The sequence below is a fragment of the Tenebrio molitor genome, chromosome 6 (genome assembly GCF_963966145.1).
Source record: "Tenebrio molitor chromosome 6, icTenMoli1.1, whole genome shotgun sequence".
NCBI classification, from domain to species: Eukaryota; Metazoa; Arthropoda; class Insecta; order Coleoptera; family Tenebrionidae; genus Tenebrio; species Tenebrio molitor.
In genome coordinates, this window is record NC_091051.1 from 3,152,675 (window position 1) to 3,164,627 (window position 11,953).

Below are 11,953 nucleotides of genomic sequence, written 5' to 3' on the forward strand. Positions count from 1 at the left end.
TCCTCACAAAAATTCTAAGCACTCAAGATGGCGACACTTTCTTGACCGACACTTACAAATTCCACAACTTTTTTCTGGAAAGGGAATCAGGATGTTTTTGGAAGTTTAGGAGTATACGATGTGACAACACAAAGTCTATTTTTGTTTTTGAGTCTGTTAATAAAGAATGTTCAGTATTTTTGTCCAGTCCAATCAAATATTTCCTAGTACCTACAAGGTAAGTATGAAGCGATAAAGTGCAAAAATCATTACATCTCAAAACAGCAGCTTTGCTTTGTTCACACAAATGTCAAAATTGACAATTTGGACAATGTAACGAGCATTCTAAAAATTTGTAGTCAGCAGGCTCTCTCTCCCTCTCTCTCTCTCTCTCTCGTAGTCGCCTTTCTGTTGATATGATTTGATATTTCCTTCAGATACATAACCTCACATTGATCATACCTCAATTTGCCATGCCTTAACTATTTTTGAAGTACGTGTTAATTGTCGTCAATTTCCATTATTTCGCCCTGTTTCTCGAAATATTTGACACTTGATGAAGCTACGTCCTACGTTAACCGAAACAAAATAAACACCAGTCCACAGATATTTTTGAACTCACGTTACCTACAGTACTACCGTGCGATCGAAAATTAAAAAAATCATGATTAATACATTTCAGTTGGCAGCTCGTAAAAATTTAGTTCAAATGTCATCAGATGTCATTTATTACAATAGTAACTGTCATTCCGGATTTTCAAGGCACTTACCAACAACTTGCCTTGATTATTTTGTTTTTCCATTACTGAAAAACAACGTGTTCAAAAACAGTAATTACTGATAACTGCAATTGATGTCCCGACTTTGCGAACATTAATTTTACTCTAGTTCGTAAATACGATTGAAGCTCCTCATGATTCTTTACAACCGACAGGTCACACATTATGCACACCTTTATGAAAATCAAGATTTCAACGTTCCAAAATCACTAACCTAACTTTTTAGACTGACATTTGATAATTGAAATTTTAACGAATTGCCAACTGATGAACTATTTTTTTTTCGATCTCGCGGTACTAGTAGTTAGTACAAAGAGTTTACAGTGTATTTGTCAAAGTTTTGTTCAAGGTTAGTAGGTACGAAAAGCTAAGTACAAAAATCACTTAGATCCCAAATTAGTGTCTTTGCTTTGTTCACACAGTGTCAAAACTGACAGTTTAAATTTCTTACAATACTATTAGCATTTCGCTTACATTCTCATTACTGTTTATGTGTATAAATTACTTTAAAAAGTCTGATAACGGTAGTAGAAGGGGAAGTGTATCGTGTGCAAGCTACACAATATTAAATGCTCGTACTTTAAATTGACAAATCGTTAAAAAAATTCTACTACTGTTGTGACATTTTCCACCATTTTATTACCGATTATCGTTACCGTTTTAGTGATTGTTGCACCGACAAGAACTTGGTAAATACAGTTTTGACATTTTCGGAACCTTTTACGACCTGATTTGTTTCTCACTTATCACTTATCAGTCTAACAATATAGACATAAAGCGGTATGTCAGTGTTTGACACTAACAAGTGTGAAATTTATTAATTTCTATGTACAAAAATTATAAATATATAGTTATTTGTACAACTAGTTATGAAAGTCATACTTTTTTCACGAATTTGCAGATTGATTAACGAGGGCGTAGCCCGAGTTAATCAAGCTAATGAGTGAAAAAAGAGACTTTCATAACATGTTGTAAACACAATTTTTTTGCATATCGATGAAGTTGAGAAATTTGGTCTAAAAGAATTTATGAAAAATTACAAAAAAAAATAGGTATGCTTTGACAATTATCTCCAAGGAGATGGAATAAATGATGCAAAAAAAGTACTACTTTCACTACGATTTTTCGTGTAAAAAAGTGCTACTTCCACTACGATTTTGCGTATAAAAAAGTGCCACTTTCATTACGATATGCAAAAAATGAAATTAATACAGAGTTTTGGTGTAACTGTAACAGAAAAATGAATGTTGCCAGATATACTTAAATAGTTGGATAATATGATGCAAATTTTAATTCATGGTGGTAAATTGTTATTATTTTTAGGGTAGCGATGGCATCGATTTTGGATGGTAGTGGTGGTAAGTTTTTAAAAATTAAAAGATTAGAGTGTTGTATTGATGATTGCCCGATCGACAGATTATCAATAATAACATTTTTTATGAGAGTTCTTGCAATCATCGACAGATTAGTTTGTTTGTTGCGGCGCGTTGGTGGATTCGCCTCTTGTAATTACGGAATCCGCCGTTATTTATAATCCATAGGGGGTGCAGTTGCGGGGCGAAGTTTGGAAATTATTTATCCGAACGCGCGGGATCAGGTGGGCAAGGCCAGCAAGAAACGCAAGGATGGGGTTTTTAGTCTCGGAGTGCGAGCCAAGAGCAGGACCTCGGGGCCCCCCAGGGACTCGTACGGCCTCCTTGACAGCCCCATTCGCAAACATACACCTTCCTTTCGGCGCCTCTCGCGCGCTCAGAATGTGACACCGCCTCGTGCGGCGTCATTACCGCGGCCGGCGCGCAATTAAAAACCACCCCCGAAAGAATTTAATTCTGGGCCGGGTCCCGGCGGACCGGGGATAAAACAAATTTATTAAGCACACACGTCAGGACCGTCGATTCCGCATCCGAAAGAAACAAATAGCTCCGGTCCCTCCGTCCCAGCACAATATTCGGCTTGTGCCGGCGCGGCCCATTCAATTATATCGCTGTCGGAGCCGATCGCAACGAATTTGTTATCGATATGGTTTATTGTTTGCGGGGGCGGCGCCCGGGAATCACGCGTGCCGTTGCAATTAGCGATGATCGGAAAAAGGCGTCGCGGTGCTAAGACGGTTTTTGCCCGATCGCCGAATTAATCGGTTTAGATGGGGGCGCGCTGATTGGCGGACGGAGCGGGGTGCACGTCGGTGGCCATTTAGCAGGGGTTCGATTTCTTGTCGGCCGCTCCAGACAGGGACATGCGGTGGAGGGCTGGAGAACTTAGGACAGCGGCCAGGCCGGACATGAATAATGCATACCGCAGATGTGGAATACGTGTAAGCCCCAAACCCGACCTTCCGTCCCCTGCCCCGTGGCTAACTTGCCCCTTCCTGCTCGCCTGACAACCCGTCTTTGGAGCCCCGGTCCGCATCACACCGCCCAACCAGCCCGACGACAAAAAGGCGGACGAAGCAAAAAGCTAATTCCCACCGAGGTGGACACTTCTTCGGGGTCTGATCACATCGCAAAAGCGAACAGAAATTTTGAAACTTTTCAAAACCGACATTCCTAATATTACTAACAGTACCTGTTGTATCGTCACACATCGTCACACGCACAAACATTTCTCTGCTTCAGCGTTCACCTTGGCAAAACTATGATTAATTCAAAAAACACCTGGACTGTCAAAAACGAAACAATAAACAATCACTATTGGGTTAGGTTCGTTCGCTAGTTATTTTCATATGATCACGTTGGTATTTACGATTTTCCAAATTATTAATTTAATATTGACAAATAAATCGCAAATTTAATCGTATTTAATCGAGTATGGTGCACAATCGACAACAATTATTGGTGATTGTTCTTTCTCTTCGTCTTTCGGGCGTGTAAAAATGAATTCACCAATGAGTGAAAAATGGAACACGCCATTTTGTCGAATATTTGTTTTTGAAATTCCCTGCACTTGTACCGAAAGTTTTCGCAAACTTTGAGTCGCCTTCACAGCACCGTTTTGCAGGAATCAGTTGGAAATGATAATTTCGCTTTCTACACGACGCGTAAATTGGATTGTGGAAGTGTGGCAACGTTGAGATCAGCTGAGCAAGTGAAACGGAGTTGTGGCTGTAATTGTCTGCATTAGAGTTACGTTGCAAGACCTCTTTTTGTTTTCGTTGTTCTCATTGTGTGTGAAAATGAGAAATAACAATTTATAACAAAATACCGTGACACAAATGATGTCAAATTATGCATTGACGTTTCCGTATACCAACACCAACCTATGAAAATGGTTACAGCGTTGTCACGTTGAATCAGAGAGAGGAGAATATTAACGTTAATAACGCATAATATTTATTTTGTAATAGTTACATGTGCAATACAAGTTTAGTTTTTATCGAGATTTACATCACATGGAGTTCTAATTGCTGCATTTCCCTTTAAAAATGTTTAAAATCAAAACATGACCCAAATTTATTTTGTTACTAGATTTGACATAAGTACACTCTAGTAGAAAAATTTGTACACACAAGTACAATCAAAATAAAAAGTGTATTCATAATTTTGACAGTTTCTTCTTCAATTTATCATAAACCCTTTTAAGTCTCTAAAACCCAAAACTGTTTCATTCGAAAACTAAGCTCTAAATACAGCCAGAAAAAAATCTTTCTTTCCTTCTGATTCTGTTCTCTCTCTCGACAATATTTGATTCAGACATTCTTATATTTTGAGTCTTCAAAGAAGTCCTAACGGTCCGAAAAACAGAAAATTTCTGTTAGTTACCTGGTTGAGGTCCACAACCACTAGCAAGAGTCACTAAAGAAGTTTCTCCTACTGATTTTATTTTTCCAATCAGAAATTTTCTCCAAATGATATCTCCTATTTAGACCCCCTTTTCTTCAATCAATCTCAGTCTTTTTAAATCAATTTTTTTAAACGCCAACCGACCACCAACAACTCTTTTCATTCCCAACGAACATCATTCTTATCTTTATTACTGTTTCTTTGTCCTACTGCTTTCACCCAGTCGTAACAACATTCATGACTCATGACGCTTCTCCATCATCAGAAATGTTCTTCACTTGAATTTCACCAAGACGTATAAAATTCTTCCTCCTCTGTGATTCGGGCTTCTGGGCCGAAACAGAGCGGATCCAGTGTAATATTTCGGATACTGCTGCCCGATGTCGTCTCTGACGGATCTGATCTAAATTAGTTAAATTTGCATGGAATTTCTCACACCACCACTCCATGACCAACAGCTTGTTTCGTATTGGTGAATTGTCAGTTGTTTGATAAATATGTATACCTAGCACTGAATAATTTAATCTACATTTTAAATCAGTATCGGAAATTTTCTTTTTTAATGAGGTCGGTGCGGATGTTTCGACGCGCTTCTTAGGACCCCCAGAATAATTACCTTTCTTATTTCCGCCGAATTAATAACTCCTCATTTAAATTCGTGGCACGCTTCGGAGACGATTCCGTTGCATCTTTAATTATCGCTTTGGAAGTCTCGCGAAAAATGACACGTGCGCTTGGCCGATCGCACTTACAATTCAATTAGGCACAAATCGGGCGATGATCATCATCATCAAGGTGTTTGCAAACCGTGACCTCGAAACGTGTTGCAATCGACAACATTATCTGGCAGGCGGCGCTCCACAAACAAATTAAAACCGTCAAGTTCAAGGACGCTCAAATTTGTCCTTTCACCCTTCCATGCACTCTTTGTTTAACGACCGTTTTTTCATAAAGACTCCATTATGTGGGACGTCTGTTTGTCCGAAGATCGAATTACCGCCATTTAGTTCAACACTGAAGAGGACATTGTTGGTCCTGTCAAGCTCTAAGAACCGAACCTATTGTGCTTTTTTTCCTTTAGTCACTCCAAATAAAAGTATTGTTTCTACCTCTAACTTTTTTTTTCTTAGTCGATTGTTTAGTCAAAACCGATTGGGATTGGTGGAAACACACCACTTTCTACCACATCTACGTAAAATCTTTCAAAGATAGCAACAACGACGGGATCGGAGACTTGCAAGGAATAATCCAGAAACTGGATCACTTTTGTGACGCTGGAGTCGAAGCGATTTGGTTGTCGCCCATTTTCCAGTCGCCAAAAATGGACCAAGGGTACGATATCAGCAACTACATGGATATAGATCCAGATTACGGTACCATCGACGACTTGAAACAATTAATAGATGAGGCGCACGAAAAAGGAGTCAAACTCCTTCTAGATTTTGTACCCAACCACACCAGCGACCAACACCAGTGGTTCAAAGATTCGGTCAATGGAGTCGATCAGTACCGCGACTTCTACATCTGGGCGGAGCCTAGAATAGATGCAGAAGGGAACAAACTCCCTCCCAATAATTGGGTAAGTCACAACTCGAGTTGTCTTCTTGTGTAGTGTGTCGTAGATCAGTGTGTTCAATCACTGTGCTTGGACCTGGAACGACAAGCGCCAACAGTACTACTTCCACCAGTTCGATCCGTCCCAACCTGACTTAAACTTCCACAACCCCAAAGTAGTGGAAGAGATGGATGTAAGTCTAGTACTGGGGTCTCTACTCTTGATTGATTCACTTCTAGAAAGTACTGCTGTTTTGGTTGGACTATGGAGTCGACGGATTCAGAGTAGACGCAATACCGTACTTGGTCGAACACAAAGACTTGCCAGACGAGCCTCTGTCACACCTTCCAGGCCACAAACCGACCGACTACGAGTACCTCGACCACATCTACTCCAAAGACCAGCCCGAGTCGTACCAGATGATGCACCACTGGAGGACCTTACTCGACGACTACACCCGCAAGCACGGCGGCACCGCTAGGATTCTCATGACCGAAGCATACACCACCGTTGCCAACACCATGCTCTACTTCGGCACCCCAGATGGTACCAAGCTCGGAGCGCACTTCACCTTCAATTTTTTCCTAGTGGGTGATGCGAACAGTACCGCCAGCGCCCAAGACATCGTCGACTCGATCAATAAATGGTTGGACAACATCCCCGAAATCTACACCTCCAATTGGGTACTGAGCAATCACGACAACCACAGAGTGGCGACCAGATGTGGTCCTGGAAACGTCGACGGGTTCAATATGTTGATCGCGATCCTTCCGGGGATCGATATCACCTACTACGGGGAGGAGATAGGGCAGGAGAACGGGGAGGTGTCCTACGAGGAGAATCAAGACTTGAAAGTGAAACATTTCGGGATGTTTTGGGAGTTTTGTAGGGATTTCGAACGGACGCCGTTCCAGTGGGACGATACTGTCAATGCTGGGTTTAATGATGGGGGGAAGACTTGGTTGCCTGTCAGTAGGAAGTACAAAGAAAATAACTTGAAGAAGCAGAAAGAGAGTGAAGGGTTGAGTCACTACAAAGTCTACAGAGAGTTGAGGAAGATCAGAAAGGATCCAGTTTTGAGTTTTGGGGGTTGTAGAGTTAGAGCGATTGGGAGGGATGTTATAGTGGTCAAGAGGAAGTATCGAGAGTCCTCGATTGTTCTGGTTTTCAATAAAGGAAGCCAGGGCTGTGTGGTCAATGTTTCCGAAGATGTAGAAGTACCAAATTCTGTCAAACTAACCAGTACTGATTCTTCTAGAACTTTAGGGTAACTAAAGCTTCAGAAGTCTTCTGAGAATCACAGTTCTGTTGTAGATCTGCTATAGATCCGGCTAATTTGGTACTACAAGCCCATGAAGCTCTAGTACTATCTTGTTGGAAAGTACATGTACCTGTATGCAGTACCGAATAAACGATTTCTGGTATTTCTTTTTGTAATTTGCGCAAAATGTTCGTCATTGAAACACCAAGAGAGAGATGTTATTAAGGATTATTATTTCTAACCACTTGATAGTCCTGATAATAACTTTGTAGACCAGTATACTCGTGCACAGTTGCCATCTTCATCATGTAGATAAAACGTTAATTAAAATAGTACCATTGACTCATTGCAGTGCATAAACTAGATTAAAAAGAAATAATCGCACCACTGATAAATTCTATTTTTCAACGAATTGAGCTGAGTGGCGGCGTAAACTAAACACTCAAGGTTTCAGTATTATTTTCCTATTATCTGTAATTGCCAACTATATAAACATCCGCGAACATTAAATCCTAACAGTACTCATCAAAATGCGTCTAGAAACACTCGCGACACTTTTATCGGTTTGTTCTTTGGCCGCTTGCGGTACCACCCCAAAAGAAGAGGACCCAGATTGGTGGAAACACGCCACATTCTACCAGATCTATCCCAGATCTTTCCAAGACAGTACCAACGATGGAATTGGCGACCTTCAAGGTATAATCGACAAAATTGATTTGTTTCCGGACGCTGGAGTCGACGCTGTGTGGCTGTCACCAATCTTCGACTCACCACAAGTTGATCAAGGGTACGACATCAGCAACTACACCGATATAGACAGCGATTACGGTACTATCGAAGATCTGCAAAAACTAGTCGAAGAGGCGAACGCTCGAGGAGTCAAAGTGATCCTAGATTTCGTCCCTAACCACACCAGTGACAAGCACCAGTGGTTCATAGATTCAGTCAATGGAGTTGAAGAGTACCGGGACTACTATATTTGGGCAAACGCAAAAACTGGCGACGACGGTGAAAGATTGCCCCCAAATAATTGGGTAAGTTGGGAGTGAAACCTTTTGGTACGTACTGTAGTACTTGCGTAGATCAGCATGTTCAAAAACTCCGCTTGGACTTGGAACGAAGAGAGACAACAGTACTACTTGCACCAGTTCGCGTCAGCTCAACCCGATTTGAACTACCGCAACCCTAAAGTAGTCGAAGCGATGAAGGTACGATAGTCTAGTGGTACTACTTGACCTAACGAGACGATTTTAGGATGTTTTGAGATTCTGGCTCGACCGTGGAATCGACGGGTTCAGAATCGATGCAGTACCTTACTTGTTTGAAGACCCAGACCTGCAAGACGAACCTCTCTCGAACAGTACCGGGTACAACTCAACCGACTACGAGTACCTCGATCACATCTACACCAAAGACCTCTACGACACCTTCGACATGATCTACCAGTGGAGACAAGTGGTCGACGACTACACCAAAGAGAACGGTGGAAGTACTAGAGTACTGATGACAGAAGCGTACACAGATGCAGACAAAATAATGCTCTATTACGGTACTGCTGATGGTAGCAGACTCGGCGCTCACTTTACCTTCAACTTCAATCTAATCACCGACATCAACATCAACTCCACTGCTGAAGATATTGCATCATCTATCAACAAATGGTTGGATGGTATTCCCGAGATCTACACTTCTAATTGGGTACTAGGAAACCATGACAATCACAGAGTGGCTACACGACTCGGTCCCGGAAACATCGACGGTTTGAACATGGTGAAAGCGCTACTCCCCGGAGTCGCGGTAACTTACAACGGCGAAGAAATCGGACAAGAAGACGGAGAAGTATCGTACGAAGAAGGACAAGATCCCAGTGCTCGAGATCCTGCGATTTTCGACCAAGTGAGCAGAGATTTCGAACGGACGCCGTACCAATGGGACGAATCAGTCAACGCCGGATTCAACACCGGAGCCAAGCCTTGGCTGCCAGTCAGCGAAAAATACCTAGAGACCAACTTGCAGGACGAGAAGGAGTCGAACGGATCCAGTCACTACAAAGTGTACCAAGCCCTTGCAAAAATCCGATCCGACCCTATCTTGGTTTCTGGCGATGTGGAAGTCAAAGCAGTTGACGAGTACACACTTCTGGTCAAGAGGAGTAACGAAGAAGCTTCACTGGTGGTGGTGTTCAACGTGGGAGACGCTGAGGTTACCGTAGATGTTTCAGCAGATGTCGCAGAAGACAATAGTGTCAAGATTGCAAGTGTTGACTCTTCCAGGGAGGCGGGGTAAGCAGCAAACGAAAAATTTTGGCAAGGTTCTACTGGATTTTTATAGGTCAGTAGTGGATCCTGCTAGTTTGAAACTGGACGCCCATGAAGCTTTGGTCATAGCTTCGTAGATAGTGACAGCGGAAACGTGTTTGTAATAGTCGAGATGTAAGATTATGTGAGAAGTTTTCAATAAAGTGACAAATTAGAAAAAAGTTGTATGTTTCTTTGTATGTTTGTGCACCTGTGTAACCTTAAGTACTGAAGCGATTTCGACGGGACTTTCACCAATGGGTAGCACAGTTATCAAGCAGTGTCACAAGATATGTTACGTCACGATTTTTCTTTTCTGACTTTGTTAAAAAAAATCATTTGTTATTTTTGTCGTGGTCGGGTTTTTTCGGTTTTTAAATTACTCTCGTCTGTTCGCCTGTTTCGTAACTAGATTTTTTTGTTGATTTGTTTATCGTGGGGCGTCCATTTTATTCAGTGAAGGTAATGAATCGAAGGGATGGAAATTGTGGGATTTTAAATAATAAATTGAGCAATTTATTGTGTGGATTGTCAATAAGGCCGTTCCGGCGTGTGCGGCGGTTAGTGCTCAACTCCTCTCCGTCCCTAAGTGGGTCTGAAGACCTTAACTGCGACCTCAGTGTGCGAAATCCCTTTATAAATTAGTATGCGGTCGAAGAGCACACTAATCTATCCTGGACAATGCGGATGAGGCAGTGTTTACTTTGCGGTCCTGCGTCTAAGACCCCGAATAGTCCGGGTCTGTTAGGCCGAGATTGACGAGTTACATTAGCAAATGGCCGCCCCCCAGCCCCCGACAGATGCTCTCGGACAATGGAATTTCTCACTGACAAGACACCAGAGTAGAACCTGCCGCCCCTAGTTTGACCCGGGGTGACCAGCGCCACGTTCCGGATTTAATCATTCCCTGGACCACTCTGCTCCCGTTTCGATCTTGTTTGACCCGACCTTTGACCGCGGCCATTCATACGGCCGCCGTAATTGAGTTTTTGTCGGCGGTGATAAAAGTTTTATGGGGGGACTTCCAGGGGGAGCGCGAATAACAAGCACATAATAACGCACTTCTACGGTTTTTATTAGCTTGCACGGCGCTCTATAATGTGGAAAGAATATGTGAGGAAACAAATCCGTGTTGTTGGGATTTTTATAGGACATCTGTGATTCCATAAGAATAAAGCGCGCCGTCGGTGAGCGAGTAAGGACGACCGGACCAATAGTTGCCGAGGTGGTAATCCGGACGGAGATCCTCTGTCACATTGTTTGGAGTCGTAGCCGGAGATACAGCGCGACCAGGCTCACGGAGGAATCAGAAACGCAAATGATCGACGCAAATACCACGCGAGCCCCATTCATTAACTCTTTAACACCGAAAACTCTTCCCGAACAAGTTTCTACCTCCATTTAGAACCCAACGAGATATAAACAACAGTAAAAGTGAACGGAAAAAACAGATTGCTATAATTTCAAAGCAGAGAAAGTGGAGGAAAAAAAAACGAAGAGGAAAGAGGCAACAAAAGAAGAAAATTTATTTTGATCTCCTTGATCAATCTGTAAGATTATTCTTTCATATCTCATTTATGGCGACAAAAACTAAAATTGGAATAGGTAGATAAGAAAACAATTATTAAAATACAAAAGTAAGTCTTGATAAGTAAAAATAACGCGAAAATTCCAGAAGTAGATAAAGTGAACAATGAAATTTCCCTGAAAAGGAATAATGCGCTACTTGCAAGGATGCAGAGAGAAAAAAAATATACAGGGTGTCCCAAAAGTACCGCCTTTCCTTGAAAGTACGTCATTTAGGGATGTGGTAGAGTGCTGGAAAAATATTTTTAAAAAATCCTGACCCTCCATTTAGGAAATATACGCAAATATAAAAAAGGCAACGCTGTAACCTGAGAATTACCTCTACCTAGAAATACGTAATAGTATTGTATTATTGAATACCTAGGCAAACATTTTGATGAGATTGAGAGGTAATACAACAATCAAACACTTCAACTAAAATTATTTTATTAAAATAAATGTTCAAAATTTTGGCCATTTGCGTCTAAATATGTGTTGGCTCTTTTAACGATGTTGCCGTGAACGTGCTCAAGCATTTCAGGAGTCACCGTCGAAGTAGATATGTATTAAATTTTTTCAGTATTTTTCAGTACTCTATAACACTTCTAGATGAAGCACCTTCAAGGAAAGGCGGTACTTTTGAAACACCCTGTATAAATAATAATAATAGTAAAGTGACTTTTGCTTCATCATAATAAAACTGTATTTGAATAAAATATTAAAAGTTTCAAAACTGT

At 41.5% G+C, this 11,953-nt stretch overlaps 2 protein-coding genes across 3 annotated transcripts; both read left to right on the forward strand.

Annotated features, from left to right (window-relative positions):
- The first annotated feature begins 1,290 nt into the window (after positions 1-1,290).
- LOC138133599 (maltase 2-like) lies at positions 1,291-7,516 on the forward strand. 2 transcript variants are annotated; one of them, XM_069051537.1, is made up of 6 exons: positions 1,291-1,447; positions 2,082-2,116; positions 5,668-6,116; positions 6,160-6,285; positions 6,332-7,359; positions 7,407-7,516. In XM_069051537.1, exons 2-6 carry the CDS (start codon positions 2,089-2,091, stop codon positions 7,501-7,503), a joined length of 1,728 nt encoding a protein of 575 aa, XP_068907638.1. In that variant the 5' UTR covers positions 1,291-1,447; positions 2,082-2,088; the 3' UTR covers positions 7,504-7,516. The 2 variants fall into 2 exon arrangements, with proteins under 2 accessions (XP_068907638.1, XP_068907639.1); XM_069051538.1 differs by lacking the exon at positions 6,160-6,285.
- Positions 7,517-7,845: 329 nt separating this feature from the next.
- Positions 7,846-9,832, forward strand: LOC138133600 (maltase 2-like). The gene is made up of 4 exons (XM_069051539.1): positions 7,846-8,387; positions 8,436-8,561; positions 8,608-9,635; positions 9,685-9,832. Exons 1-4 carry the CDS (start codon positions 7,884-7,886, stop codon positions 9,746-9,748), a joined length of 1,722 nt encoding a protein of 573 aa, XP_068907640.1. The 5' UTR covers positions 7,846-7,883; the 3' UTR covers positions 9,749-9,832.
- The last annotated feature ends 2,121 nt before the right edge of the window (positions 9,833-11,953 follow it).